The sequence below is a fragment of the Mus pahari genome, chromosome 5 (genome assembly GCF_900095145.1).
Source record: "Mus pahari chromosome 5, PAHARI_EIJ_v1.1, whole genome shotgun sequence".
Classification (NCBI taxonomy): Eukaryota; Metazoa; Chordata; class Mammalia; order Rodentia; family Muridae; genus Mus; species Mus pahari.
In genome coordinates this window covers 138,728,064-138,753,951 of record NC_034594.1, presented here as the reverse complement: position 1 = coordinate 138,753,951, position 25,888 = coordinate 138,728,064, and the positions used below count along the sequence as shown (strand labels likewise).

At 46.8% G+C, this 25,888-nt stretch overlaps 1 protein-coding gene across 2 annotated transcripts in view; it reads left to right on the top strand.

Moving 5' to 3' along the window:
- Dusp27 (dual specificity phosphatase 27, atypical) overlaps positions 1-25,651 on the top strand; it is a 29,066-nt gene extending 3,415 nt beyond the window's left edge. For both annotated transcript variants that reach the window (XM_021198583.2, XM_029538235.1), the window contains exons 3-6: positions 11,607-11,701; positions 13,410-13,641; positions 15,622-15,839; positions 22,085-25,651. In XM_021198583.2, coding sequence (XP_021054242.1) covers positions 11,607-11,701; positions 13,410-13,641; positions 15,622-15,839; positions 22,085-24,816 — 3,277 coding nt within the window. In that variant the 3' untranslated portion in view covers positions 24,817-25,651. The remainder of the gene's footprint in view (positions 1-11,606; positions 11,702-13,409; positions 13,642-15,621; positions 15,840-22,084) is intronic.
- The last annotated feature ends 237 nt before the right edge of the window (positions 25,652-25,888 follow it).

The window sequence follows — 25,888 nt, the reverse complement described above, 5'->3', positions numbered from 1 at the left end:
TGTGCCCACACAGAACACCTTTATTCTCAGGCCTGAATGTAGCAGCTCACAGTCTCGCCAGGATAATGGGTAGGAAAGTTTCTATCCTACGAAAGGAGAGGATGATATCACCGTCCTGCTACTGGTGACCATGGCTACTCTAGAGCTGAGGAAATCTAGTCTAGCCAGGGCATGTCTCTTGAGAGGATCCCTCTTCTTTGCCACTCCCCTTGGCCTCTCGGTCTGCAGGGGCCCGTGTTCATTGTCTTCTACTGCCACATGTAAAGTGGGCGGGAAAGTGGGACTTCCCTGAAGGTTGAACGGCCTCTGCAGGTTGTATCTTGCTCATGGAAAATTGGAGCACATACCGCCCTAAAGTTCATAATTTCTTTGAAAATAGGATCCCTTCAAAAACTTAGTAGACTGTGATCTGTGCATGTGGGGCAGCCAGCACCCCATGTCAACCCTGTTTGTGTCTTTCTTCCTCATCAACCTAATGATCGTTGTCTGAATGACTGCCTGAAACTAGACATTGAGGCAGGAAGTCTAGAACGTGTTGTAGTTTGCAGTGTAACTGCTGGAAACTGCTGCAAAAGAACCTGTAACTAGTGTATAGCTAACGGGGGGGGGGGGGGGGGGAGGAACCGCAAGCGTCAAATATAATCAGCAAGGCGGGGAGAAAGCAAAAGAAGAAAGAAAGAACCAAAAAATACAGAAAAGGTACAACAAATAGGAAGGAAAAGTAAAATGTGTGTTTAAATTGATACATAATTGCATTAAATATGAATAGATCAAATATTCCAATTAAAAGAGCAAAATTATCATACTCTCTTTTAAAAAGCCGGCATGCTGCTTGTACCATAAGGATTCACAATAGCTAACAAGAGAAAACTTGTATTTTACTGATTGTTCAGAAACCAGTGACATAAAAGGACAGTGAATTGTGGTGGTAATTAGGCACCTGGGAAGGCCCTACCGGGTGAGTGCGCCTTTGGTTAATGGTGTCTGAGCTGGAAGAATGAGAAGATCAGGGATGACTTTAAGGCTAAGGGAACCCCAACAGCTGGGGCCATGTGTCAGGAAAAGGTCTCGTGATTGTCAGTTTATATTGTGACTAACTGGAGAGTTGTTCAGAACGCCTAAGATTATCTTTCTGTGCAAATTCTTCACGTGGGTCACTTCAGGGTTTAACAAAACAAGGCTGCTAGATTCCAAGAATTTTGTTCCAGAAAAAAAAAAAAAAGATGAAGTGTATTAGTTTTTTAAACTTAGACTAGTTTCTTAATACATAGACTATAGTGCTATACTTTGCACACAGACAGACAAACACACATACATACACAGCTTCAAAGAGAAAGAATATAGACTCACAGTTCAATCAAAAGAGTTTTAAGGTTGCATTATAGAGAGAAGAATTTGGATAGGAAATATTGCAGTCATCTCTGGAAGATAAACGGAAGCTGCCACAAGTGTAGACACAAACAGAAAAGACGCCAGTGGAGCCCATCAAAATCAGACAAGTCAGAGTATAAGATAAGCATGCTAGGAAAAAAAAAAAAGGAAATTTCATAGTGATTGATGGTTCAATTCACCAGGCAAAAATAATCATTTTAAATACCTATGGCCTAACATGATAGCCTTGAAATACTTAAAGTAAAAACACAAAACAAAAGCCCAGGCAGGAGGGATGGCTCAGCAGTTAAAAGCGTTGGGTGTTTTCCCAGAGGGCTAGGATTCAATTTTCAGCATCCACACAGCAGCTCACGAGGGTCTGTAACTCCAGTACCCGAGGACACACCACCCTCTTTTGGCCTCTGTGGGCGCTACATACATCTGTGGGCACATACATACACTCATACACATAAAATAATTAATTTTAAAAAACTGACAGAAGTGAAAAACTTAAACTTCAAAATCTTAATCAAATCTTTTTTTAAAACCTATCTTATTAGATGATAGGATGAGATAAATAAATCATGACGAATATAGAAAATTTAAACAAAATTAACTTAATTGGCATTTATATAACACGTGTGTGTGTGTGCCTGATCACTTCAAAATATTCATTTTTATCATGAGCATATAGAATATTTACTAAAATAAGTCAGTTAGTGGGCTATGTATATACCAACAAATTTTTCTTTTTTCTTTCTTTTTCTTTCTTTTTTTTTTTTTTTTTTGAGACAAGGTTTCTCTGTGTAGTCCTGGCTGTCCTGGAACTCACTCTGTAGACCAGGCTGGCCTTGAACTCAGAAATCCACCTGACTCTGCCTTCCAAGTGCTGGGATTAAAAGCGTGGGCCACCACGCCCGGCCCAACAAATTTTTCTAACCATAGTTAAACTGTGGTTTAAAAAATAATAATTAAACCACAATTTACCGCTACATCATGCTCACCAGAATCTCTAAAATGAAAGGCTCTAGTGACAATATTAAAGAGTGTGTGAATGAATCAGAACTCTCCTGCCTTGCTGGTGAGAGTGTGAACTGGCAGAATCAGTCACCAGGACCTTTTACACTCTATCTACTAAAGTTAAATGCATTGGCTCTCCTCCAACACAGCAAGCTCGCTCTTCACACATCCAAACAAAAATGAGTAAAATGTGCACAAGGAAATATATACCCAGACACGACGAGCTGTCCACTTAACACCAGGCTGGATAAATGACGTCGGATGTATGTAAATACTGTCCTGGCGAATATGATTTATTAACTGTCCCCTGATGTGGTTACGCTCCTCAGATCTGCTGAGAAAGGCAGATAGCAAGTACACAGGAAGTAAGGGGAGCCACTGAGATGAGAAGGAGGAGCCAAAGTGGCACTGTCTCCTATCAGGTTAGTCAGCCACAAGACAACGCCGCTTCCCACAAAAAAAAACTAGGATGAACCCAAAATAGAATAGGCTGAGTAACCTTCAGATATGGTCCCTGCACAGCAGATTTTCTCTGGCTCTCAGGGATGGCTGCCCAATCCCACTGCTTCTGTTTTGATGCCTCTCTTGGTTTGTGTCTACTACTTACAACTTCCTGCAAGCAGATCAGAAGTCTTCCAGGAAGGTTTACACAGGATGACACATCATGGGCTATTTCTCCCTGCCATGTTGCCACAGAGTCTTGAGTGTGAGCTATTACTATCTTACAGGCTTTGGAAGAAGCGATCCTACTGCGCTGCATAGAGTGAAGCGTAAACTGACCCTGATAAAGCCATTCCCAGTGGGGCTATTGTTGTTGTTATTGGTGGTGGTGGTGGTGGTGGTGGTGGTGGTGGTGGTGATGTGTGTGTGTGTGTGTGTGTCTCTCTCTGTATGTGTGTGTGTGTGTGTGTGGTGGTGATGTTTGTGTGTGTGTCTGTGTGTCTGGGTCTCTCTCTGTGTGTGTATGTGTGTGTGTGTGTGTGTGTGTGTGTGTGTGTACATGGTCATGTGTGGGGGATACATGTGTACATCTGTGTTAAGGTCAGAGGTCAACCTCATGTATCATCCCTTAGGCTCCATGTACTTTGCTATTGAGACAGGCTCTCTCACTGGCCTCAGGTTCAGTGATTAGGCTGGGCTGGCTGCTGTGTGCGCTCCAACGATCCTCCTGCTTCTGCCTGCCCAGTACTGGAGCTGTAAACACATGCACGATAAACACATGCACAATGCCTGGCTTGCTACATGGGTTTTAGGGATCTAACTCAGATTCTCATGCTTACACAGCAGGCACCCCACAGATTGAAAAGACATCTCCCTGACTAGGAGAAAACATCTGCAGGTTACATGTCTGACAAAGTATTTATGTCTAGAATATAGTTCTTTAAACCCTCAAAATTCAATGACGGAATTATAGCTCTAAAAACTGGACAAAAGATTTGAAAATGTTCTTCTCCAGCTGGGCGTGGTGGCNGGAGGCAGAGGCAGGCGGATTTCTGAGTTCGAGGCCAGCCTGGTCTACAAAGTGAGTTCCAGGATAGCCAGGACTACACAGAGAAACCCTGTCTTGAAAAACAAAACAAAACAAACAAAACAAAACAAAAACAAAAAAATGTTCTTCTCCAAACATGATATACATATCATCTATGAGCATATGGAATTATGCTCAAAACTCCTTAGTCATTGGGAGTCATTGGGAGTCATTGGGAGAAGCCCATAATGAGTTACCATTACATACCTCCCGGAGTATCTGAGATCAAAACAAAACAAAACAAACAAACAAACAAAAACCCAAACAAACAAACAGAAACCTAACTGTCCAGCTGTCTGTGAAGATTCAGCAACAGGAACAACCTTAGGCTGGAATACAGAGTACATCCCTTTCACAAACTGTCATTTGTCACAAAATTGCATCTATACATACCTAGAGATACTCCTATCCCTGTATGGTCCAGCCAGTCTAGATACAAACTGAGAAATGATGGCTGAATTTCATGTAAAGAATTGTACACTGATGGTGATGGCATCTTTTTCCTAAAAACCCAGAAGTTAGAAATAATCCAAATGTCTATCAACAAGTGAGTGAGAGTCACATTGGTGCCGTCATACTAAAGAGCTGTCTACAGCAATAAGAGGGCATGAGGCATAAGCCCATACAACTGTGGATGGATCTCCAAGTAATTATGCTGAGCAAAAGCTGTCAGGCAAAACTGAGTGCACACCCAGTGATTCTATTCGTATAAAATTATAGAAAGTTGAACTCATCTCTCTATGGCAGAGAGTGGATCAGTGGTTCCCTGAAGAGCATGGTGCTCCCTGAGACTCAGTCCCTCTGGGTCTCCATAATGAATGGTGCTCCCTGAGACGAGGTCCCTCTGGCTTTCTTGCTTTAGCTGAAGGTTTGACTCTCTCTAAAACCAATACACCACGTTAGCAGATAGCTCGCCAACACTCTTCACTGCTTGCCTGTCGAGATAGAGCTTTACCATGTAGCCCCAAGTGGTCCCCAGCTTGCTATCCTCCTGCTCCAGACTCCCAAGTGGAGATGACAAGAACGCACTACCTTACCCAACTCAACAAACTCTTCATTTTTGTATTTGTTTACTAGGATTCTGAACAAATTATAGCAACATGTTTGGCTAAAAAGTCACAAATGTACTATCTCATAGTTGGAAGACAAGAAACCTGCCATAAAGGTCGCTTTGAGCCTTGGTCCCTCTGAGAGTTTAGAGGACCCCTCCCTTGTCTCCTCCTAGCTTTGGTTGGCTGTGGCAACTCTTGCCTTGCAGTAGCATTATCCCAATCTTGGTCTTCTTTGTCTCCAAGGACTCTTAATCCAAGGACACTTAAGTGAGTATAATCCTAATCTGGGGTGATTTTATCTTAGTATACTTCATTTACTTACATCACCATAGTCCTTTATGTTTTTAAAAAAATGCAGTTTTCAGGCTCTGGGAGATACACCTTTGCAGGAGAGGGCACCATCGACCGACCTACAACAGCCCTAGATCCCTCCCTAGCAGACTTTCCTATAAGACAAGGGCGGTGCTTTGAGCACTCCAGCACATGGCCCAAATGGCCACTATTGACACAGCAGCTGTAACTGTGGCTCTGATATGAAGTCTTCCTGGAAGGAAGTCTTCACATTTTAAGCCTCATCCGAATCGCTTCCTGTGACATAAGAACCTGACAAGAGGAGGTAGACAATGGGTAGGCATGGAAGCCCCCATTTCTAACTGAGGTCCACCCCCGGCTTCAAGCACCTTAGACACAAAGCCAACCACTGGGGGCCATGCTCCCTGGGGAAAGCCTACAGTGAGAGTTTCTGTCTTCCAGGCAGTTTCCCAGGACTTCACAGGTTAACAGTGAGCTGCAAACCCCCGCCCAATGCAGTAGCTCCAGGAGGGCTCTTCTCCCTCACCTCCATTTTACCTTTTGGCAACCTGAAGAAATAGGGGTGACATGGACCTCTGCCAACACCTCTCCCCTATCAGCGCTTACCTAGCCTTTTCCACAAAAGCCAAACTAAAAAGGGCAACCCCTCTTGAGACTCCACCCCTGTTTCATCTGCAAGGGACAAAGGTGATTAGCCAAAAGTCACAGCTCCATCCTGTCACAAGGCTGCCTGGCAATCAGTCCAGTGCACTGGCTTTCAGACTTTACTGTTTATAATCTGCCATAGAACAAACCATTTATTTCAGAGCTCAGAGTTTATGCACCGTACGTATAAATTTTAAAAATTCTTCTGAAGCTACCCTTATCCTGTACACTGGATGGTGATTTCCTCCCTCCTGCCCTCTTCCCTTGCTCCCTACCTCTATCCTTCCATTTTTTCCATTTCCTGACATGGGGCATAACCCACTGAATTGATTTTACGATGCACAAATGGGCCACAGTCTGCAATTTTGAAAAACACAGGTTTCAAGAAAGCTGCGCTGCCACCACCATCGCCGCCTGCCGGCTCCTAGTTAGGAAGTCCATCACCAACCCCCCCCCCCCTTTATTGTGTTCTTTCAATTCGCCCTCAAGGCTTCTTTGGCCGCTGCTTTCCTGGTCCTGTGATGAGGTATGTATCGATCCTAGATCCTCTTTTTTCTGCCTGTCCTTCTGGAAGAGCCTTGCTGCTTTCTAATCAGGGTGTGCATGTCGCCTCACCCCATCTCAGGACTACGGGTTGAGGCACAGATGTGGTCATAAATCAAAACCTCAAGGCTGCCAGCTCACTGACCTTGCAAATATCAACAGGACCACAGTGTTCTCTCTCAATCTCTCTCTCTCTCTCTCTCTCTCTCTCTCCCTCTCTCTCTCTCTCTCTCCTCCCTCCTTCCTTCTTTTATCTACAGTCCTGATTCTCCACAGAATGTAACTGCTTTTCAGTTTTATATACCGCTCATTATTAGACTTCATAAACTGTACCTGTGGCAGAACAGTATTAGGGTCTGTTAGGTTTATATCTCCTCAGACTCAGAGAAATATTGGTGTCTACATTCCACACTCTACACTGGATAATGCCAAGCAGCCTAGAGCAGGCATACTGTGAGGAAATGTTTGCTTCCATCTCAGGAGGAAATGTCTGTTCTCCTTGTATCCCTGTTATAAAGCTGACAACTGCCCCCAAAGTATAGAGCTTCCTGATACTTTGTCATGGTCCCTGACTCAGTAGCCAAGTTCAGTCTTCACTTCCAGGAACAGGAATAACTCTCAGCCATATCGATTCTTAAATTTTAATTATAAATCTTTCCTCAGAGTCTCAGAGTTTAGGCACACTTTCTCGATTTCTGCATTAGTCATTTGAAACCAAGTCTGAAACCTGGCTGTGGTGGCACATGCCTGTAATCCCAGAACTCAGGAGGTGGAAGCAGAATGCGGAGTCTGAGGCTAGCCTATGCTATGCAGAGAGCTCAAGCTAGACCTGAACTGTCTGTGTGTTTGTTTGGCTTTTGTGGATGTTGTTTTATTTGACACATGGTCTCGCTGTGTGGCTAGAGGAACCACCACCTTGCCCCCAAGAAAGACGAAAACCAAAGAATAAATAGCTGTTATTTCACTGCGATCCTTGGGGGAAGGGGGTGCTGACATGCAGATAGAGTGGAGAAAGGCACAGTGACCTTAAAAAAATAGACTAAAATGTCTTGTAGAAAGTCAGCTGCTGCCCAGTTTAACCCAAATGACCTGAGGACAGTCCTTCCAGCTGGAGAAAAAAGAGCTAGCTGTTGATGTAAGCCTTAAAGACTGTACAACTTGGCTTTAGGAGTGCGGAGAGCACGTAGGGACAGAGCGCAGCCATAATGTAGGTTTTGCATTTGGCTTGCTGTTTGGGCCTCACATGTAGCAAATACTTGATCAGTTGCTGATCTTGGTTGTTGTAACTGTCATGTTCCCTTAAATTCAGTGCCACTAAGGACAAATTCAGTCTGTGAGTCAGCAAATACCTGTTATACCATTGGCTGTTTGCCAAACTGAACATTGTCTAGGTTCTGGAACACAATGCTCAACAGACTACCCATCCACACTCCCTCTCTCATGCAGAGCAGAGACTAGCGCAGGAGTCAGATACTTAGGAACACATTTCATTGGTCAGTCTGAAGTTTCATTTGGTAGAATAACACAAAGGAAAGGAGTATGATGTAAGACTAGAAAGGACTTCCCTGAAGAAGAGATGGTTGAACTGAGACCCAAAAGAAGAAAAGACTAAGCAACCACGCTGCTGTCATGGGCTTCGGCCAAGACCTGTGGCAGAAGGAAACGTTGTGAAGACTAGAGTGCCAGACAGGAGTAGACTATGAAGAACCTAGTACAAGGACTTGGGCTGGAGAGAAGGTCAAAGAGCAGGACCTTAGAGACCGTTGGAGTTTTATTCCCCCGATGGGATGCAGACAGTTTACCTGATGCCTAGCATAATCCAGCTAGGCAGACAGCCATTCGTTTATCAGTTTTTATCCATTTATCAGGTACCATGCACTGACCCATTCACTGCTCATCTATCCCCATGTTCTGGAGACAGGCGTGAGATGGCTGCCTAAACTGTCCCTACGTCACAGGGTACTCTATTTTTTTTTTTTCATTGTTTTTACCAAGCAGTGAGATCTCTAAAGATGTCTCTTGTTCTCTCATACAATGATAATATCTGCAGTCATTCCCTCCTGAGTTAGTTACTTTCCTCTTTGCTGGTACAGAATTCCCAATGAAAGAAGAGTTAAAGGGAAAGAAAGGTTGGTTTAGGCACACAGTTTCAGAGAGATTATAGTACACCACAGCAGGGAAAATGGGAATGGGAATGGCTTCATCTTTGGCAGGCATGTGATAGTGGTCCCTCCCTTGCAGCCAACCAGGAAACAGAGAGAAATAGGTTCAAGCTGGAGGCAAGTGTAACCTTCAAGGTCAACTAGTGACTCACTTCTGCCACACATCCCAAAAGTTCCAAAAACAGTACCACTAGCTAGGGAGCAAATGTTCAAACACAGGAGCCTGCAGGGGACAGTTCATATTTAAACTGTAGTGTTCCATCCCTGGTCCTCACAGGATCATGGCCATTTCATGATGCATTTTGAAATGCATTGGGACCACTTTAAGAGTCACCACAGTTTTAATAGTTCCACCAGTGTTGACTAGTTCAAAGTCAGTTCAGAAACTCAAGCTAAAGTTTTAGTTGTGACCTTTAATAAAAACAAACAAACAAACAAACACCAAACACTCAATTAAAAAAAAAAAAGAATTATTTGTTTTATGTATATGAAGACATTGTCGTTGTCTTCAAACACACCAGTAGAGGGCAACTCATCCCATTACAAATGGTTATGAGCCACCATGTGGTTGGTGGAAATTGAACTCAGGACCTCTGGAAGAGCAGTCAGTGCTCTCAACCACTGAGCCATCTCTCCAGCCCCCTGATTCTTTTCTGGAGTATGGCATGCATGACCTCTAACCCAGTCCCCAACAGTCTCTGTTCTCATCTGAAACTCACGAGCCGAGTTTGTATTGTCCTCATTTTGCTCAGGATTCTAGTGTTCTGAGCTCCAACTGGAGTGGCCCATTAACCTCTTACAGCACTTCTGAGTTCTGTTTTCCCACAGTGCACATCATAAGCCAGTTGCAAAAGCTGTATGGTCAGCTTTAGTCACAGAATAATGTCATTTTATTGATATCAATTCTCTTTTCTTTTTTAAAAAAATACTTTTTATTTATTCTATGTATATGAATGTTCTACCTGCATGTACACCTGTATGCCAGGAGACCACATCAGAACTCATTATAGATGGTTGTAAACCACCATGTGGTTGCTGGAAACTGAACTCAGGACCTCTGGAAGAACAGTCAATGCACTCAACTGCTTAGCCATTTCTCCACCCCCAATGCCAATTTTCTATATTTCTTACTTTTTCATCATTGTGACTGAATAACTGACAGGATGACACAAGAGAGAAAGGTTTTATTTTGGCTTGTGGTTTTGGAGAGAAGACAATCTATCACGATAGGAAAAGCATTAGCTGTAGGACTGGCTCCATCCTTGGTCTTGGGAACATACAGAGATGGCACCTCCATAGACCAGAAGACAGAGGACACTAGACCTGAACCTGAGATACATACAGTCTTCAAGGTACTTTTACCAGTTAGGCCCCATGTCCTAAAAGTTCCATGACCTTCCAAAATAGCATCATCAGCTGGGGGCCAGCTCTTCAAACATGGGAGCTTCTGGGATCATTTGACTTCTACACAGTAACTCTGAAGCCCTATATATATATTTGGAAATGCACTTTCTGTTCATAAGGAGTACTCGAGGCTAAGATAGGAAAGCTCTCAATGACCCATTGCTATTGGGAACTTCGGTTGGAAAGCCCTCAGGAACTATGGGTTATTAAGCCACAGTGTGCTGTTCCTTGGGCTGCATAGGCAGATCCGGTCATGCTTGGGGTAGAGTCACAGGCTACCTCTTTCTTTTAGGAGGGCATTTTCCCCTTGCCTTTCTGACAGTGACCACACTGGTCTCCTGAGAGTATACTCTCACGCATACCTACAAGAGAGGTTTTTCTGGTAATCAATGCATTCCATTCCCGCCTACCTCAAATTTGCTCTACGATCTCACAAGTATCTCTTGAGCTGCTTTCCTATGTTCACAATCTGTACTGGGCCTGGGAACCTGGCTGGCATTGCCTACTCTGATGAACTCATCACACCGTGGCAACCTAAATGGCACTAGTGCATTGTGCTGAAGACGAGGCTGGACATCAAGCACTACTGCCCTGTTTGCATCTTCATTTCGCCATTTGGACCATATTCTTCAGTTCCCTGACCACACTTCACCATCTGTGAAGGAAGAGTAACAGTAACTCTCTACCTGGTAGGACATTTGTCAGGATTACATTCCCAGAAGGCACTGAGAATTGTTTTCCATCCCACTTTTTAAAATCACTGTTTTCCAGAGGCAAGACTAGATGGTCAAGGAAACTCAATGCTCACTAGTACCTGGAAATCAGAACTCATGCAGGGTGCAGTTCACTGGTGAACTTCACAGGGGTCCTAACCTTTGACCTGCCCTACCTCTCCATGCTCCTCAGTGCTCCCTTTCATATACCCACTGAATTGCTTCTCAGAAATAGCTTTGATGTTTACCTGCGTTACTTTATTGATCCCTTGGACTTGACCTGGTTCTTGATCCTTTGAGCTCAGAATCAGGGCTGTGACTTGAGCGGTCCTGTGACGTTCCACTTCACCTCCATTGTCCGCCCAGCTCCCTATGAGCAGGGAGAAGCTATTGGGGATGGAGTGGACAGCGACGGCCTGTCCAGCCTTCCAATCCCTCAGAACCCTATAGAGGCACAGTTGGTGACATTCTCAACTGTACTGATGGCAGAAGGAGAGAGGAAGGGGGAGATGAACATTAGCACATGGAAGAGAGTAGAAGCCTAGGGTTGGCCCTCCAGCCATAAACATATGCTCTTCTTTCTACAGTCCAGACCACCACATCCTTCCACATCAACCCAGGCTCAGGTGTTGTTTCAGATTGGAAAACCAATGGGTCCCCAAGGGTACCAGTGGGTACCAAACTGCAGCATGCCAATCACCCAGCATCCCCAGGTTCTCCAAACATAGTGTGGGCTCCCCAGCCATCTCTCATTGTTTTCCACACATAGCTAAAATCAGAGCAGCTTTCTACTGTCTTGATGCCTTCATGCACATGCTTCCGGGCTTATCATCCACACGGATCCGTTTTCTCCTAGGTACTCGGTGGTCTCAGAGGCAGAAACCGAAAGCATCTTCATGGAGCCCATTCACCTCTCCTCAGCTGTAGCTGCCAAACAGATCATCAACGAAGGTAACACAGCTACCATCTGTGTGAGCAGAGGCAGGGCCCAATAGCCAACAGAAGGCCTTTGTAGGGGTCCCGATGGAAGGGGCAGGCATCCTTGTCCAGTGCAGCCCATCACACTGAGTAGAGCAGATCCCACAGAGACGGGTGTGCCAAACCCACCTCAGTACCGTTCCTGGGACAAGGTAAACTAATCACATATCACACGAATGCTTCTTTAGCCCACAGTCATGGAGGGAAGCAGCTCCACTCTGACCCCAGAGCTGTTCACTTTGATTTTTGTTAACTTCGAGGATTGCAAATAGGGGTGGTGTGTGTGGGGGGGGGGTTGTGATAGACACCCCAGAGCTGTTCACTTTGATTTTTGTTAACTTCGAGGATTGCAAATAGGGGTGGTGTGTGTGGGGGGGGGGGTGTGATAGACACAAACCTAAAAGTCCAAGAAACTGATAGAAATAAGGAATACCCAGAGAGTTCTGTTCACAATGGTGTTTACATTTAGGTCGCTATCCATTCCGCTCAAGGGTAGTTTTTAATCTGTCTTCAAAAGCTGATAAAATGGGGCCAGGGAGATGTCTCATGGGTAAGGGTGCTAGCCACGAAGGCTGGTGGCCTGAATTTGAGCTTCGGATCTTACATGGGGAAGGAAAGAACCAACTTCCACAAGTTGTCCTTTACACTGTAGTGTGTGTGCCCACAAACACACACACACAAACTAAATTGTCATTTTAAAATTTTAAATTGATAAGGTAGCTTGGCATGAGAAAAATTAAGGGAAAGCAGGGTGGGCTGCTATGGTCCTTTTTACACTGCAAGTTTTGAGGCAGACAGCATTCTGTATTTCACTCATGGCTACTACTCATGATTGAAATGTGTAGGGGTTTGGTTTGGTTTGGTTTCCTAGGAAGTTTGGGTCAGACATCTTTCACAGTTCCACTCTTTCCTGGTCTTCTCTAACGTCCGCCTCACCTCTGGTGGGGTTGGCCAGAGCAAGGCAGCAAAGCTGGTGACAGAGGGCTCAGGTAGTTGGAATTTGAGCTCATTTCAAATTTGAGTTTTCTGACATCTTGTCAGAAAGGCCCTGGGTCCTGGGGTGAGATCATACTTCCCACCCTCCTGTGACTGAGGCATCGAGGGCTGCAGAGAGACAATAACTGCAGGCAGAGAGGCGAGAACCTCGGGCACTTGAGCGTCAGTGTGGGGAAGCAATGAATGAGACACATAAGCAAACTCAATGCCTCTCAGGAAGCGATGCCTCATAAACGACGGATAAAATCTAACTTTCCCTAGGAGTGTGTGTGTTCCAGATGTGATAGGGTGGACTATGTTAGGAAAGAACATCATTTAATCATTTAGTACATCCTATGATGTGGCACTGAGCACTATGGTGTTGAAGACAGGAATCAGACATACTGTGAATAGTCAAACACGGAAGTCTAAGAAGTTATCAGCCAGCTTTACAAAGACGTGAATGGCAGAAACCAGCTTGGTTTCCCTCCCCCACATCCACCTGCAGTGGATCCTGATGACAAGTGTCTAAGGTCGATGCCACGGCCCTCCTGAATCCTAATGAAACCCTTCCTGGCAGAGCCTCCCAGCAGTCCATCTGTGCCAGGATCCTGGCAGCAGGCTAGCCAAGAGAGGCTCTCCCCAAGGACAGGGAAAGCAATTGTGTTCCTAACTCTTTGAGACAAATGTCACTTGTCCCCTCTAGAACTCAAGCCTCGGGGGCTCAGAACAGACACTGAGTGTCCAGGCATGCTGGAGTCTGCTGAACAGCTGCTGGTGGAAGACCTGTACAACCGTGTCCGGGAGAAGATGGATGACAGGAGCCTGTTCAACACCCCCTGTGTGCTGGACCTGCAGCGGGCACTGACCCAGGACCGGCAAGAGGCCCCTCGGAATGAGGTGGATGAGGTCTGGCCCAACGTCTTCATAGCTGAGAAGTGAGTGTAGCCCCTGGGGGACGTGTCCCTCTGTCCTTCTGCTTGGTTAGTCGCTGAGATGAAATTCCTCTAGCTCATCAAAGGCTCCCGCACTTCCTGCCATCAAAGGGAGCCTGCCTGACCACTTACCCAGGCCTGACACTGGAGAGAGTCTTCCTACTGATCTGCACACAAAGCTCTCCAGACAAAAGGAGCACCCTATCTTCCTCCTTCCCATGAATGCCCTCCAGCACAGCCTTTGCCCTTCCCAGTGTCATAGGTGCTTGCCAGCTCCATCCTTTCTACCACCCGTCACATCCCTCATAACCAGACAAGAGAACACCAGGAGCTACTGACAGTACCCATGAGCATGTGCATGCAAGGTTAACAACAACGAAGCTGGGCGTGGTGGTGCAAGCCTTTAATCCCAGCACTCAGGAGGCAGAGGCAGGCGGATTTCTGAGTTCGAGGCCAGCCTGGTCTACAGAGTGAGTTCCAGGACAGCCNCCAGGGCTACACAGAGAAACCCTGTCTCAAACAAACAAACAAACAAACAAATAAAAAACAAAACAAAAAACAATGAAAATGTACACAATAGTGTGTGTGTGTGTGTGTGTGTGTGTGTGTGTGTGTGTGTGTGTGCATGTACACATTCTCATAAACCTCACATAGAAAGAACTGTGATAGAATGTTAATAGTCCCAAGAGGTGATTTTGTTCTCTCCTTTGGGTTTCTTTTGGAATATACGGGTCTCCCAGACACTGTTCTTACAATCAGAAAACTTGGTTTTAAGTTAACCAGTGCCTGCTGACGTGAAAACAAGAAGCCAGCACATTGCATCTCTTCAGGATCTTCTTGGTGCATAATTGGTACCCAGTAGGCTATTTTGAGAAGCTGGTTTTTTGCTGATTCATTGGCTGCTTAATAAGACATCTTCCTGATGCAATTACCCTTAGATCCAGAATCGAGAGATGGAGGTTGGAGCCCCGGGGCAGGCAGTGTGGGATCAGCTTTGGATGCTTGGTTTTACACTCTATCACAGAGTTGATTGGTTGCCCAGAACCTGATTCCCAGATCATCAGGACCTAAGTGACTTCTAACTAGATGTCCAGGTCCAGAAGCATTTATTCCATGGTCACTAGATATCTCCAGATATCCTTAGCTAAAGGCCTCTGCAGTTCTTTGAGCAGAGCTGTCCTGGGGGGGGGGGGGCTCTTCAAATTGATCTCCATTTACAAAAGAAAGAGCCCTGAACACTAGACCTTATTTGGTCTTTTTCTCCTTTTAAGCCTTGGGTAAAAGCTCTTGAATTCATTTTTATAATCTTCAAAAAGATATAAAAGTAACTGCCCTTTCTACTTCTTCAGTCTATGATAAGGATAAAATAAAATAGTGTGTGTTAGGGGTTGGGGAAAACACAGCATGTAATGCCAAGAGCAAGAATTTATCTATCTATCTATCTATCTATCTATCTATCTATCTATCTATCTATCTATCTATCTATTTATTTACTATTTTAAATATTTTGTATGTATGTTTTGTCTGCATGTACATCTATACACCATATACATACTTGATGCCAGAAGAGGGTGTTGGATCTCCTGGAACTAGAGTTGCAGATAGTTTTGAACCACCATGTGGGTGTGAGGCATAGAACCCGGGTCCTCTGAAGGAGCAGCCAGTGCTCTTAACCACTGAACCATCTCTCTGGCCCCTTAATTTTACTTTTTATGCCACCTTTATGCTTTGATGCATGTACATTTCCAATGTATATTAGTCTTATCCTTCTTTCCCCCTGCCTTCCCCAACCAATACCCTGTCTTTTTTCTATTTTGCTGTAGCCCAAAACATCGGCCCCTCTTTTATTAAAGGTGTTAACAGTGAGCCCCGGGCCACGAGGGGCATAGGAGGGAGCACTAGCCTAGCTATGTGCTCCTATCATACTGGTAATAGATCTTTCTAGTTCTGACTCTGGCAACCATGCCCTGCCTCTTATTCCAGAAGTGTGGCTGTGAACAAGGGGCGGCTCAAGAGGCTGGGTATCACCCACATCCTGAATGCTGCACACGGCACAGGAGTTTACACTGGTTCTGAGTTCTACACTGGCCTGGAGATCCAGTACCTGGGGGTGGAAGTGGATGACTTCCCGGAGGTGGACATCTCCCAGCATTTCCGGAAAGCAGCTGAGTTCCTTGACGAAGCTCTGCTGACCTACAGAGGTGAGCGGGTCCTGCAGGTTCCGGGCTGTTGGAAATCTCCCAGAGGGGGAATGCTATAAAAAGTTCCTGGTTGCCTGGGGGGATGTCTGTCTTCACAAGGTTGAACGACCATTCACCCTGTGGGCTACTATTAAGGGCAGGAACAGGTGCTACTCTCACACTCTCCTGAGATGCAGTAGGCCTTACACTAGGCAGTGAGGGGAGGGGAAATTAAAGAAGGACAGAAGGAGGTAGGGGAGGGGGGGGAGAAGGAAGGAAGAAGAGGAAGGAAGGGAGTCATGATGAATGCAAGGCACAAAGGAACTAGAGTGACACCCTAAAGTTGCAGGTTCACTCCCTGAGGGTGCCCGGGAAGAGCTGACTAAGAACAGGACATTTAAGCTCCCTTGGGAAGATGAGCGAGTTGGGGGTGGGGTGGGGGGTGGCTCTTGGCTAAGGGACCAGTTAGTGCAAAAGCCCCAAGTTTGATGTGCTTGGGAATCAAAAAACTGGGCTGAATTAGCACAGCACCTGAGGGCAGAGCATCGGGAACAGAATCCACGGGCAAGTGAGAGTGCCCATGAGGATGACGGGACTCTGAGGTGACTGATGGCCTAGGAGTCACTCCCTCTGCCTTAGAGAATGGCCAATTAGGAAGGAGTGAAGGGGCCGAGGCTGCTGTGTGAGGTGTTGTGGGACAAGACCAGAGTCCGTAGGAGTGCCCAGAGGTCTGTACACTCCTCCATGACAGGGTTGTGCCCCTTCAAGGACCACAGTCTGGCAGTACAAGTGCAGGCTTTGCTGTCCAGAGATCTGTCCTGGAGTCCATAAGTATCTAGCTTTGTATTTGGACTATTCTCCTTGCTCCGGGGAGCACAGCGTCCTTATACATAACTAATGTTAATATTTCTGTGAGGGATTAAAAACTTAGAAACAAATGTATACAGCATACTGCCTGCCCCATGACAAATGTTTTAAAAATTACTGCCATCATCTTAAGAATAATATTGTTAGTGATTCCAGGAAAGGGCATAGCCTGTCTCCACCCATGACCAGGACTGGGAGCTTCTAATGGAAAATACCCACCCCCGCAGAATATGTGAATGTGTGTAAATTTTATTACATACACGTACACGAAGAGTTTTCCTTTTGATGCTTTTTTAAAAAAAATAACCCTGGGATTTTTGTTCGTTTGTTTTAGAGAGACAACATCTTATTCTGTAGCCTGCCTGTATTATAACTCATTATGTAACCCAGGGTGGCCTTCAACTTGAGGCAATCCTCCTGCCTCAGCCTCTTACATGCCAGGATTACAGACATGAACTACTCACCTGGCTTATTTTTAAAAAATGCAGGCCTTTTATCTATGTGGGTTGCAAGTGTCAATGTCTGTGGCAAGGAGTCTTTGCTCCTTTGCATCCCACAACCAGGGGCCAGGCTCCTGTGAGAAAGGGCTGGGAAGCAGGGCATGGGCTGTGGATGTCTTGTGGCCATCACTAAAGGAGAGCATGAATTCCATAGTAGGCAGGGAACTTTGGCAGAAGTTAGATCACAGCTTGAGTAGGCCTGTGTAGGATGAAGATGCGGCACTGGAGCGGGAAGTTCCCTGCCTTTGGCTTATGGAAGGCACCCGCCCAGCCTCTAGAATTCATGCACCAGTGCAAACCCACTTTGGTCAGTGGTTCTTGACCTTCCTAATGCTACAACCCTTTAATACGGTTCCCCATGTTGCAGTGACTCCCAACCATAACATTATTTTCTTGCTACTTCATAACTATAATTTTACTACTCTTATGAATCATAATGTAAATATCTGGTATGCAGAATATCTGGTATGCAATCCCAAAGGAGTCGAGACCCACAGGTCGAGAGCCACTTAGGCTAACCCTTGGCCATTGTGCAGGGAGCCCCACACCCACCTTGAGGCTTCTCCTCTCCCTATGCTGGAATTGAGCCAACACCCCCTGTAGTCTTCACTGCACTGGCTCCCCCAGAGACTTCCTTCCCTTTCCTGGGGGATGCGCTGGCAGAAAGAACACCAGTTTCCATCACAGTGGTCCCATGATGGGTGTTGCCATTTATATTTTACAGACTGGAAAGTGGAGAATCTTAGACAGGTCCTCTGGCTTTGCCTCTGTGTAAAAACAAAATTCTCTTAGCCCAAAGAGATGGCAAATGTGTGTAGTAGTGTGAGTACGTGGGAGGGTGAGGAGAAAGGGCTAGCATGACTTCCAAGCCATATATAGCAAGTAGCAGGCCACTACTACACTCCAAGGCCCTGTCTCAAAACATAATAAAGACAGCATACACATACAAGGGGACATAGATTTTGTTAGCAAGTGCAAAACTAGCTCCAAGTCCTCCGAAAAGCATATGCTAAAGGAAGCCATGCTACCAAGAGACACAGGAAAGAATTTCAAGACAGGACCCCATGGCCTGAGGATACGCCAGACAGTCACGGGGCTCCTGGTTTCTGGTTTCCTTCTTCCTCTATGACAGAGAAGAAGGATGCTATTAGCTAGTCATCTGCTTCAGTCCTGTTTCCAGACCCTGGGGATTTTGTCTGGCAGACTCTGGTGTTTTGGCTATTGACCGTGAGTCCTATCAACGACAGCCAGTCGAATGGCCTCTGGGTAAACGCGTTTTCCTCGGGGTGTGGAGAGGTATGTTCTGAAGAAAAGGAGGGGATTATGGGCTGGGAGAATACAGTACAAATACACAATTTAAAGGGAAAAAAACCACACGGAGGGGTAGGTAAGGTATAGACACCGTGGGGTAGGTAAGGTGTAGACACCGTGGGGTAGGTAAGGTGTAGACACCGTGGGGTAGGTAAGGTGTAGACACCGTGGGGTAGGTANCACCGTGGGGTAGGTAAGGTGTAGACACCGTGGGGTAGGTAAGGTGTAGACACCGTGGGGTAGGTAAGGTGTAGACACCGTGGGGTAGGTAAGGTATAGACACCGTGGGGTAGGTAAGGTGTAGACACCGTGGGATAGGTAAGGTGTAGACACCGTCTTGCTGAAGCCCAGTGCTACCTCTGGTGACACTCTTTAATCTTTGAAACAGAGTCCTTATCCAGATGGGCCTTCCACCCACCAATCACCCCAGTTGCTAAACAAAGTGATGACTGTGTACGTTGGTCATCTTCCTGGAGCCATTTTATTGATGGAAAGTTTTCATCCTGTCAGTGGTGGCGGGGACAGAGGCACAGCTCCATGCCATTCCCCACATCAGCCTGAGGCGCTCCCTTAATCTTTTGGGGACCTCCTGTGAGGTAAAATCAGATCCTTGACACAAAAGGATTCAGGATGAGCCACTACGAGGCAGGCTTGGTGTTTATTAAAAGACATTTTTAACACATTTCAAAACAGGGGTCGATAGAAAGAGAAGAGCTTAAGAAGAAAGCGGGGCACCCCAGGAGCACGGGAGCACCCCAGCAGCCAATTGGCTGCCTTTACAGTAGCCACACGCGCAGTTCTGGTAGGGCTCCAAGGCTATTATCTTTAAAGGGTGTCAAGTTTAAATGAGACCTCAGGGTGCTTCCTGAGGGGCGCCGGACAGGATTGCTGTAGATAAGGTAAAACTCTAGATCCCTGGGGGGTGCAAGAAGTTAGGTGCCTTCACTATAACCAGAGTTAAGAGACTTGTCTGGGATCCCCAGAAAATGTCAGGGAGATGAATGAAGTCTGTCCGAGGTCACATACATCCAGGCCTTAAACCTATGTCATTGCTGTTTTAACAAAATGTCCATATATGAAAGGAACACCATCATTATGTGGGCCATCTTTGCAGCACTGTCACATAGTTGCTGGAACTCTTGATCCCCATTGGTGAGAGGCTTCAACAGGGGCTCATCCCCATTCCCGGGTCCCCATAATTTTCCACGTCTTCCTGCCTTGCTTTAATGATACAGTTGTTTTACTTCGTCACTGGAATTGTGCTCACGCCTCTTCCCTGCTGCTGTGGATCAAACCCAGGTCCTCCCAAATGCTAGACAAGCTCTGTCCCGTGAGTGCTTCCTTTGCCTGGGCCCTGCACATAGGAGAGAAACGAGAACGATCCTGTTCTTGCTTGGATGACCCGAGTGGAAATCCTAAGGCCCAGCTCCCTCTGCCTCTCCTTGTCTTTCCGGATGCTTCCCTGAGGTTCTGCAGAGGAAGCCCAGGAGCAAAGGACACAGCAAAGGAAGACTTGCCCCCATTCCAGGCCTGCTTTCTGCTAGCCTGCGTCTAAGCAGGACTCAATGCCCTCGTGACGAACACTAGGCAGTACCGTCCTGAAAGTGAGCTGGCTTGTCAAAGGACAAGTGCAGGATCTTGATCCGTCACAGCGGAGGTTGTGAGCTGGCACGAAGGTTAAGAAAAAGGCCCTTCGGTGAGGCCCAGGTGTGTTAGGAAGGGCTGAACAGGAAACAGAGGCCTTTATCATTTTGGCTCTGCTCACTTACCCCCTCTAGTGGCCGCTGACTCCTGGCACTAGCAGCCTCGCTGGGCCCTGGGTCCTTGCAGGTTTCTGTCTCTGACCTCTGTGACAAAGGCATGGCCTTACTGGCACAAAAAAATATAATAATAAAAGAATCATCCCCTGCTGCTATTATCGGCTAGGACTCCTGCCGATTTAGCAAACATCTCCAAAGGCTGTTGGCAAATAGATTGATGGCAGCCAGGAAGAAGGTCTCCCGGGGTCTCTGGCTGCATCTTAAACAGCCATTAGAATGAAGGTACTGACAGAGTGTCTGTCACATTTATGAAAGATGCAAAGCAGAAGGGGAGGCCAGGGGACAACATGTCTGCCGAATGGTACAGCTGAGACTTCCGGAAGCTTCTGTAGGCTGGAAGAACAGACCACATAGACCAAAAGTATCTGTAGGGATTTATGATGTTATCCTTATGCTTAAAACATACTACAAGATGAGACATGACTTAGTGGCAGGTGGAATTTTTTTTCCAAGTTTTATAGATTTCAGTTGATATAGAAGAATTTAAGGTCATTGTTTGGCCTGTTATCCTCACTGTAAGCAATGCTATGGTTTAGAAGGCTGAGGGCCCCTCCCAGAGCTTCCTGACCTGAAAATTAACCCCAGTTGTTTTTTTAGACAATAAGAGGGTGGAAGCTGGTCTAACACTAGAGTTTGAAGATGTAGCATTTAGGAGAGGATCAGATAAGGTCGTTAGGATGGAGGCCTCACGACTTAATCCTGGTAGCTTTTTAAGAGGCAGAGATGAGGGGCACATGTGAATGCACACACACACACACACACACACACACTTCACATCTTTTACCCTCTGAAGCTACTGCCTCAGGACTCTACCATCAGAAAGGCTGTGATTAGGTACAACCTCTAGATGATGCACCTTCAGAATCATATTACTGTCTGCCTCAAAAAAAAAAAATTACTTTCTTTATAAAGTAACCTGCCTCAGGTATTTTGTTATAGTAGTGAAAAATGATCAACACAGATGGCATGAGTGAAGGCTATGTGTCCACGACAAATGATGAGGGAACCTTCCCTATGTGAGTTGTCTAAACTGGAAATACCTTGTTCTATCCTAGAAACAATTCCTCATGAAAAAAAACCAACAAACTAACTAAATAACTAACAGTTCAATGTTTTGATTTAATATCTGGGAGAGGGCAACTATAGTCAGGAGGGAAATGCTTAAAAGACTCAGAAAACCAGAACAAAGCAAAACAAGTATGATAGTGCTGTCAGTAAGGGCCTTTGTACAAAGGGTCTGCTTCATACAGATGAGTTTGTGGTTGATCCCAGAACATCAGCATAGAAGCACTGGAGGCAGTAGGTTATACTTTACCCTAATAAATGAAAGAACTCTCCAAAAGTTAGATTCGCCCCTGTGGAAGGAGGAGTGTGTGTCTGTGGATCTGTGAGCCCATAAGTTCTCATTGCTGTCAGCATCCTGCAGGGCCCTGATGGTGGGGGTGTGACTTGCAGGATGCTGTAAAGGGAACTTTCCAGCTGTGTACTCCCGTCTTCTGCCCCCCCCAACTTCCTTAATTCTCCTAAGATGAGGATGAGTTTGTGGGGAGAAGGTAGAAATGAACCCCAGTGTTTAGGAAGTGACAACAGTGGGGGCGGGGTGCTCTCTCTGATGTCCGTGGGACAAGTCCCTGTGTGACTTGAGCGCGGATGAACAGAGTCAAGGCAAACGCACCAAGTTCAATGCATCGGGCCAGCACACTAGAAAAAGACCACAAGGAAACCCAGAAATTGTATCATTTTCTCTTGTGCTCATTTTGTTTTTTAGGGAAAGTCCTGGTCAGCAGTGAAATGGGTATCAGCAGGTCAGCAGTGCTGGTGGTCGCCTACCTGATGATCTTCCACAGCATGGCCATCCTGGAGGCCCTGATGACTGTGCGCAGAAAGCGGGCTATCTACCCCAACGACGGCTTCCTAAAACAACTGCGGGAGCTCAACGAGAAATTGATGGAGGAGAGGGAAGAGGAGGATGGCGAAGAGGAGTCTGAGGAGGATGCTGGGAGCATGCTGGGTGCTAGAGTCAATTCACTGATGGTGGAAGAAGAAGATGATGCCACTAGCCACCTGAGTGGCTCCTCCTTGGGGAAGGCCAGCCAGGTCTCCAAACCAGTCACCCTCATTGATGACGAGGAGGAAGAGAAGCTGTATGAGGAGTGGAGGAAGGGGCAGGGCTTCCCCAAGGCGGAGGCTGCCCAGGGTAGAAAAGGAGACGACTGTGAGGATGAGGATGTAGAAAGGATAATCCAGGAGTGGCAGAGCAGAAATGAGAGGTACCAAGCCAAAGGGCGCGAGCAGTGGAATCGGGAGGAAGAAGAGGAAGAGAACTCCAACTCCAGCAGAAGGCGCAGACACACCCTAAGCGAGAGCAGTGCTTCTGAGAGTATGAGCATCCGGGTCTTGAAGCAGCAACTGGAGAGGAGCAGCCAAAGCCGCCGTGGAAGACACCGCTCTGACTCCGAGTCTTCGGAGAGCACCTGGGACATGTGGAACGAGAGGCTGGTGGAGATCGAGAAGGAGGCTGCCCGGAAGTACCGCTCCAAGAGCAAGAGGGAGGAGCTGGCTGGCGATTGCTCAGAGGCAGGGAGCAGGGTCCGAGAGGATGATGAGGAGAGTGTGTTGTCGGAGGCCAGCTCCTTCTACAACTTCTGCAGTAGGAACAAGGACAAGCTCACTCCCCTGGAAAGGTGGAAGGTTAAGAGAATCCAATTTGGGTTTCACAAGAAAGACTCGGAGGCGGGAGACGGGGGCAGTGAGCATGGTACAGAAGAGGCAGCCGTGGGAGAGAAGAACTTCTCTGATGTCAACCTAACAGCCTACCAGGCCTGGAAGCTGAAGCACCAGAAAAAGGTGGGGAGTGAGAACAAGGAGGAGGTGGTTGAGATGAGCAAAGGAGAGGACACGGTCTTAGCTAAGAAGAGACAGCGGAGACTAGAGTTACTGGAGAGGAGCAGGCAGACACTGGAGGAGAGTCAGTCCATGGGAAGCTGGGAGGCAGACAGCTCAACCGCCAGCAGGAGTATCCCCCTGTCTGCATTCTGGTCCGCAGCCCCCTCGGCCAGTGCGGATGGGGACACAGCGTCAGTACTCAGCACCCAGAGCCACCATTCTCACCTGTCTCAGCCTGCAAGTAATATGCCCACCACCCCGCTGCCTAACCTGCCGGTGGGGCCTGGAGACACCATTTCCATTGCCAGTATCCAGAACTGGATTGCCAATGTCGTCAATGAAACCCTTGCCCAGAAGCAAAACGAAATGCTCTTGTTGTCCCGTTCGCCCTCTGTTGCAAGCATGAAGGCAGCTCCAGCAGCCAGCGGCCTTGGGGATGACCAGCTCTCCGTGCTCAGCACCTCCCTGAGTGGCTGCTTACCGCCTCCCAGCCAGGGGAGACCCAGCTCCGATGTGCAGTCTGTGCTGTCCTCCACCAGCTCGCTGACCTCCAGGGCTGAAGGCAGTGGCAACAAAGTGAAGGGGACCAGCAAGCCCATCTACAGCCTCTTTGCCGACAACGTGGACCTGAAGGAGCTCGGCCGGAAGGAGAGAGAGATGCAGATGGAGCTGCAGGAGAAGATGTCCGAGTATAAAATGGAGAAGCTGGCCTCTGATAACAAGCGCAGCTCTCTCTTCAAGAAGAAGAAGGCCAAGGATGACGAGGACATGAGCATGGGTGACAGAGACGAGGACACAGACAGTGCCATCGGAAGCTTCCGGTATTCCTCCCGCAGTAACTCCCAGAAGCCGGAAACAGATGCCTCCTCCTCTCTGGCCATCTCTGATCACTATAGAGATGGCCGCAGCCTGGGTAACGAGATGGATAGCAATATTAATACGTGGCTCAGTGGCCTCAGGATGGAAGAAAAATCTACTCCTCAAAGTGATTGGTCTGGAAGCTCCAGGGGAAGATATACTAGGTCTTCGCTGCTCCGGGAAACAGAGTCTAAATCCTGCAGTTACAAGTTCTCCAAATCTAGGTCACGGGAACAGGACACCTCCTTCCACGAAGCCAATGGCGACACTGTGCGAAACACCTCACGGTTCTCATCTTCCACCACCAAGGAGGCCAGAGAGATGCACAAGTTCTCCCGGTCCACCTTCAGCGAGACCTCGAGCTCCCGAGAGGAGAGCCCAGAACCCTATTTCTTCCGCCGGACCCCTGAACCCTCCGATGGGGAGGAGTCCCCAGAGCCTAGGCGTCCAAACTGGACCAGGCCCAGGGACTGGGAAGACGTAGAAGAGTCATCTAAATCAGACTTCGCTGAGTTTGGGGCCAAGAGGAAATTCACCCAGAGCTTCATGAGGTCTGAAGAGGAGGGAGAGAAGGAGAAGACAGAAAACCGAGAGGAAGGGAGGTTTGCGTCTGGGCGTCAGTCCCAGTATCGGAGAAGCACAAACCAGCAAGAGGAAGAAGAAATGGATGATGAAGCCATCATTGCTGCCTGGAGAAAGCGGCAAGAGGAAACCAGAACCAAACTGCAAAGGAGGAGGGAGGACTGGGCTGAGTGAGGCCCACCTTGGAGACCTTGGGAACATGGGAAGAAGCCATTCAACTAAACATTGGGCTTGGGAACAGTTTACCATGACCTGCTAAGGGTTGTGCAGGTAGACAGGCTCTTCCATATGGGCAAAAATGCAAGTGTCCAAGTAGAAAGGTCCTGGACATAAGTAGGGTGGAGAAGAGAGAAGAGCCACCCATGCGAGCCCCACATTCTGGACCAGCTGACACTTTCTGTCACCCAAGGCCCTCTAAGCTTTCATGTTTTCCTTCTGTATTTGGTAGTGTCCATCACGGAGTGGAGAAGTGAATCTACAAAGCCACTAAGAAAGACCTGACTTGAAGATTGTGGGTCTCTTCATTGAGGTTTTGCAATGAGACCCAGGTGATCTATTCTGTAGTGATTCTGACCTCTCCCTGCCAATGCGTAACTATCATGGCTTCTTTTTAATTAAATTGATATGCTGCCAAATATTTCTTCATTCTGGTCTTTTGTAACTGGTTGCTAGAGGAACCTCATGTAAAAAGACACAACTAGGTTTTCGTCAGCCAGCCACACTTGTGTGCCATGCTCCGTGAAAGCCATATATTTAAGCAACCATGGCTGTCTCATTACTAAAGAGAATGATGAAGAATTTAGGATATGATATAGCCAATCAGCATGGAAATAAAATAAGCATGGAAGAGACGGAAAGATGCTCAAGTCAAAGTGATGAGGATGTAGTTTGTTAATGAGAGCCAGTGGCCATTCTTGCTTTTAATGTAATGAAGAGTCACTTAATAATGCAAGGGATAACCCATTTTATTCTTCTTTGAACCTTGTATGGGTTAGGTTGGTGAGAATTATTTACTCCTTTTTTTTTCCACAAGGTTCTTGAAGTTGCAGGACTTGAACTTGTGTCTCCCCGAACTAATGTTGAGCAAACATTCAAGGCACCTTTCACTCTCTCATTTCACTCTGATGAGGAGGCATCCGTTACAGATTTCATCCATGGGGTCCGTCCTTAAAGTTCCGTTTTCTGAAGGGAAGAATGCAAACATCGTTGTATTTGAGCCTTTCCACGAGGAGCCAAGCAGGGCTCG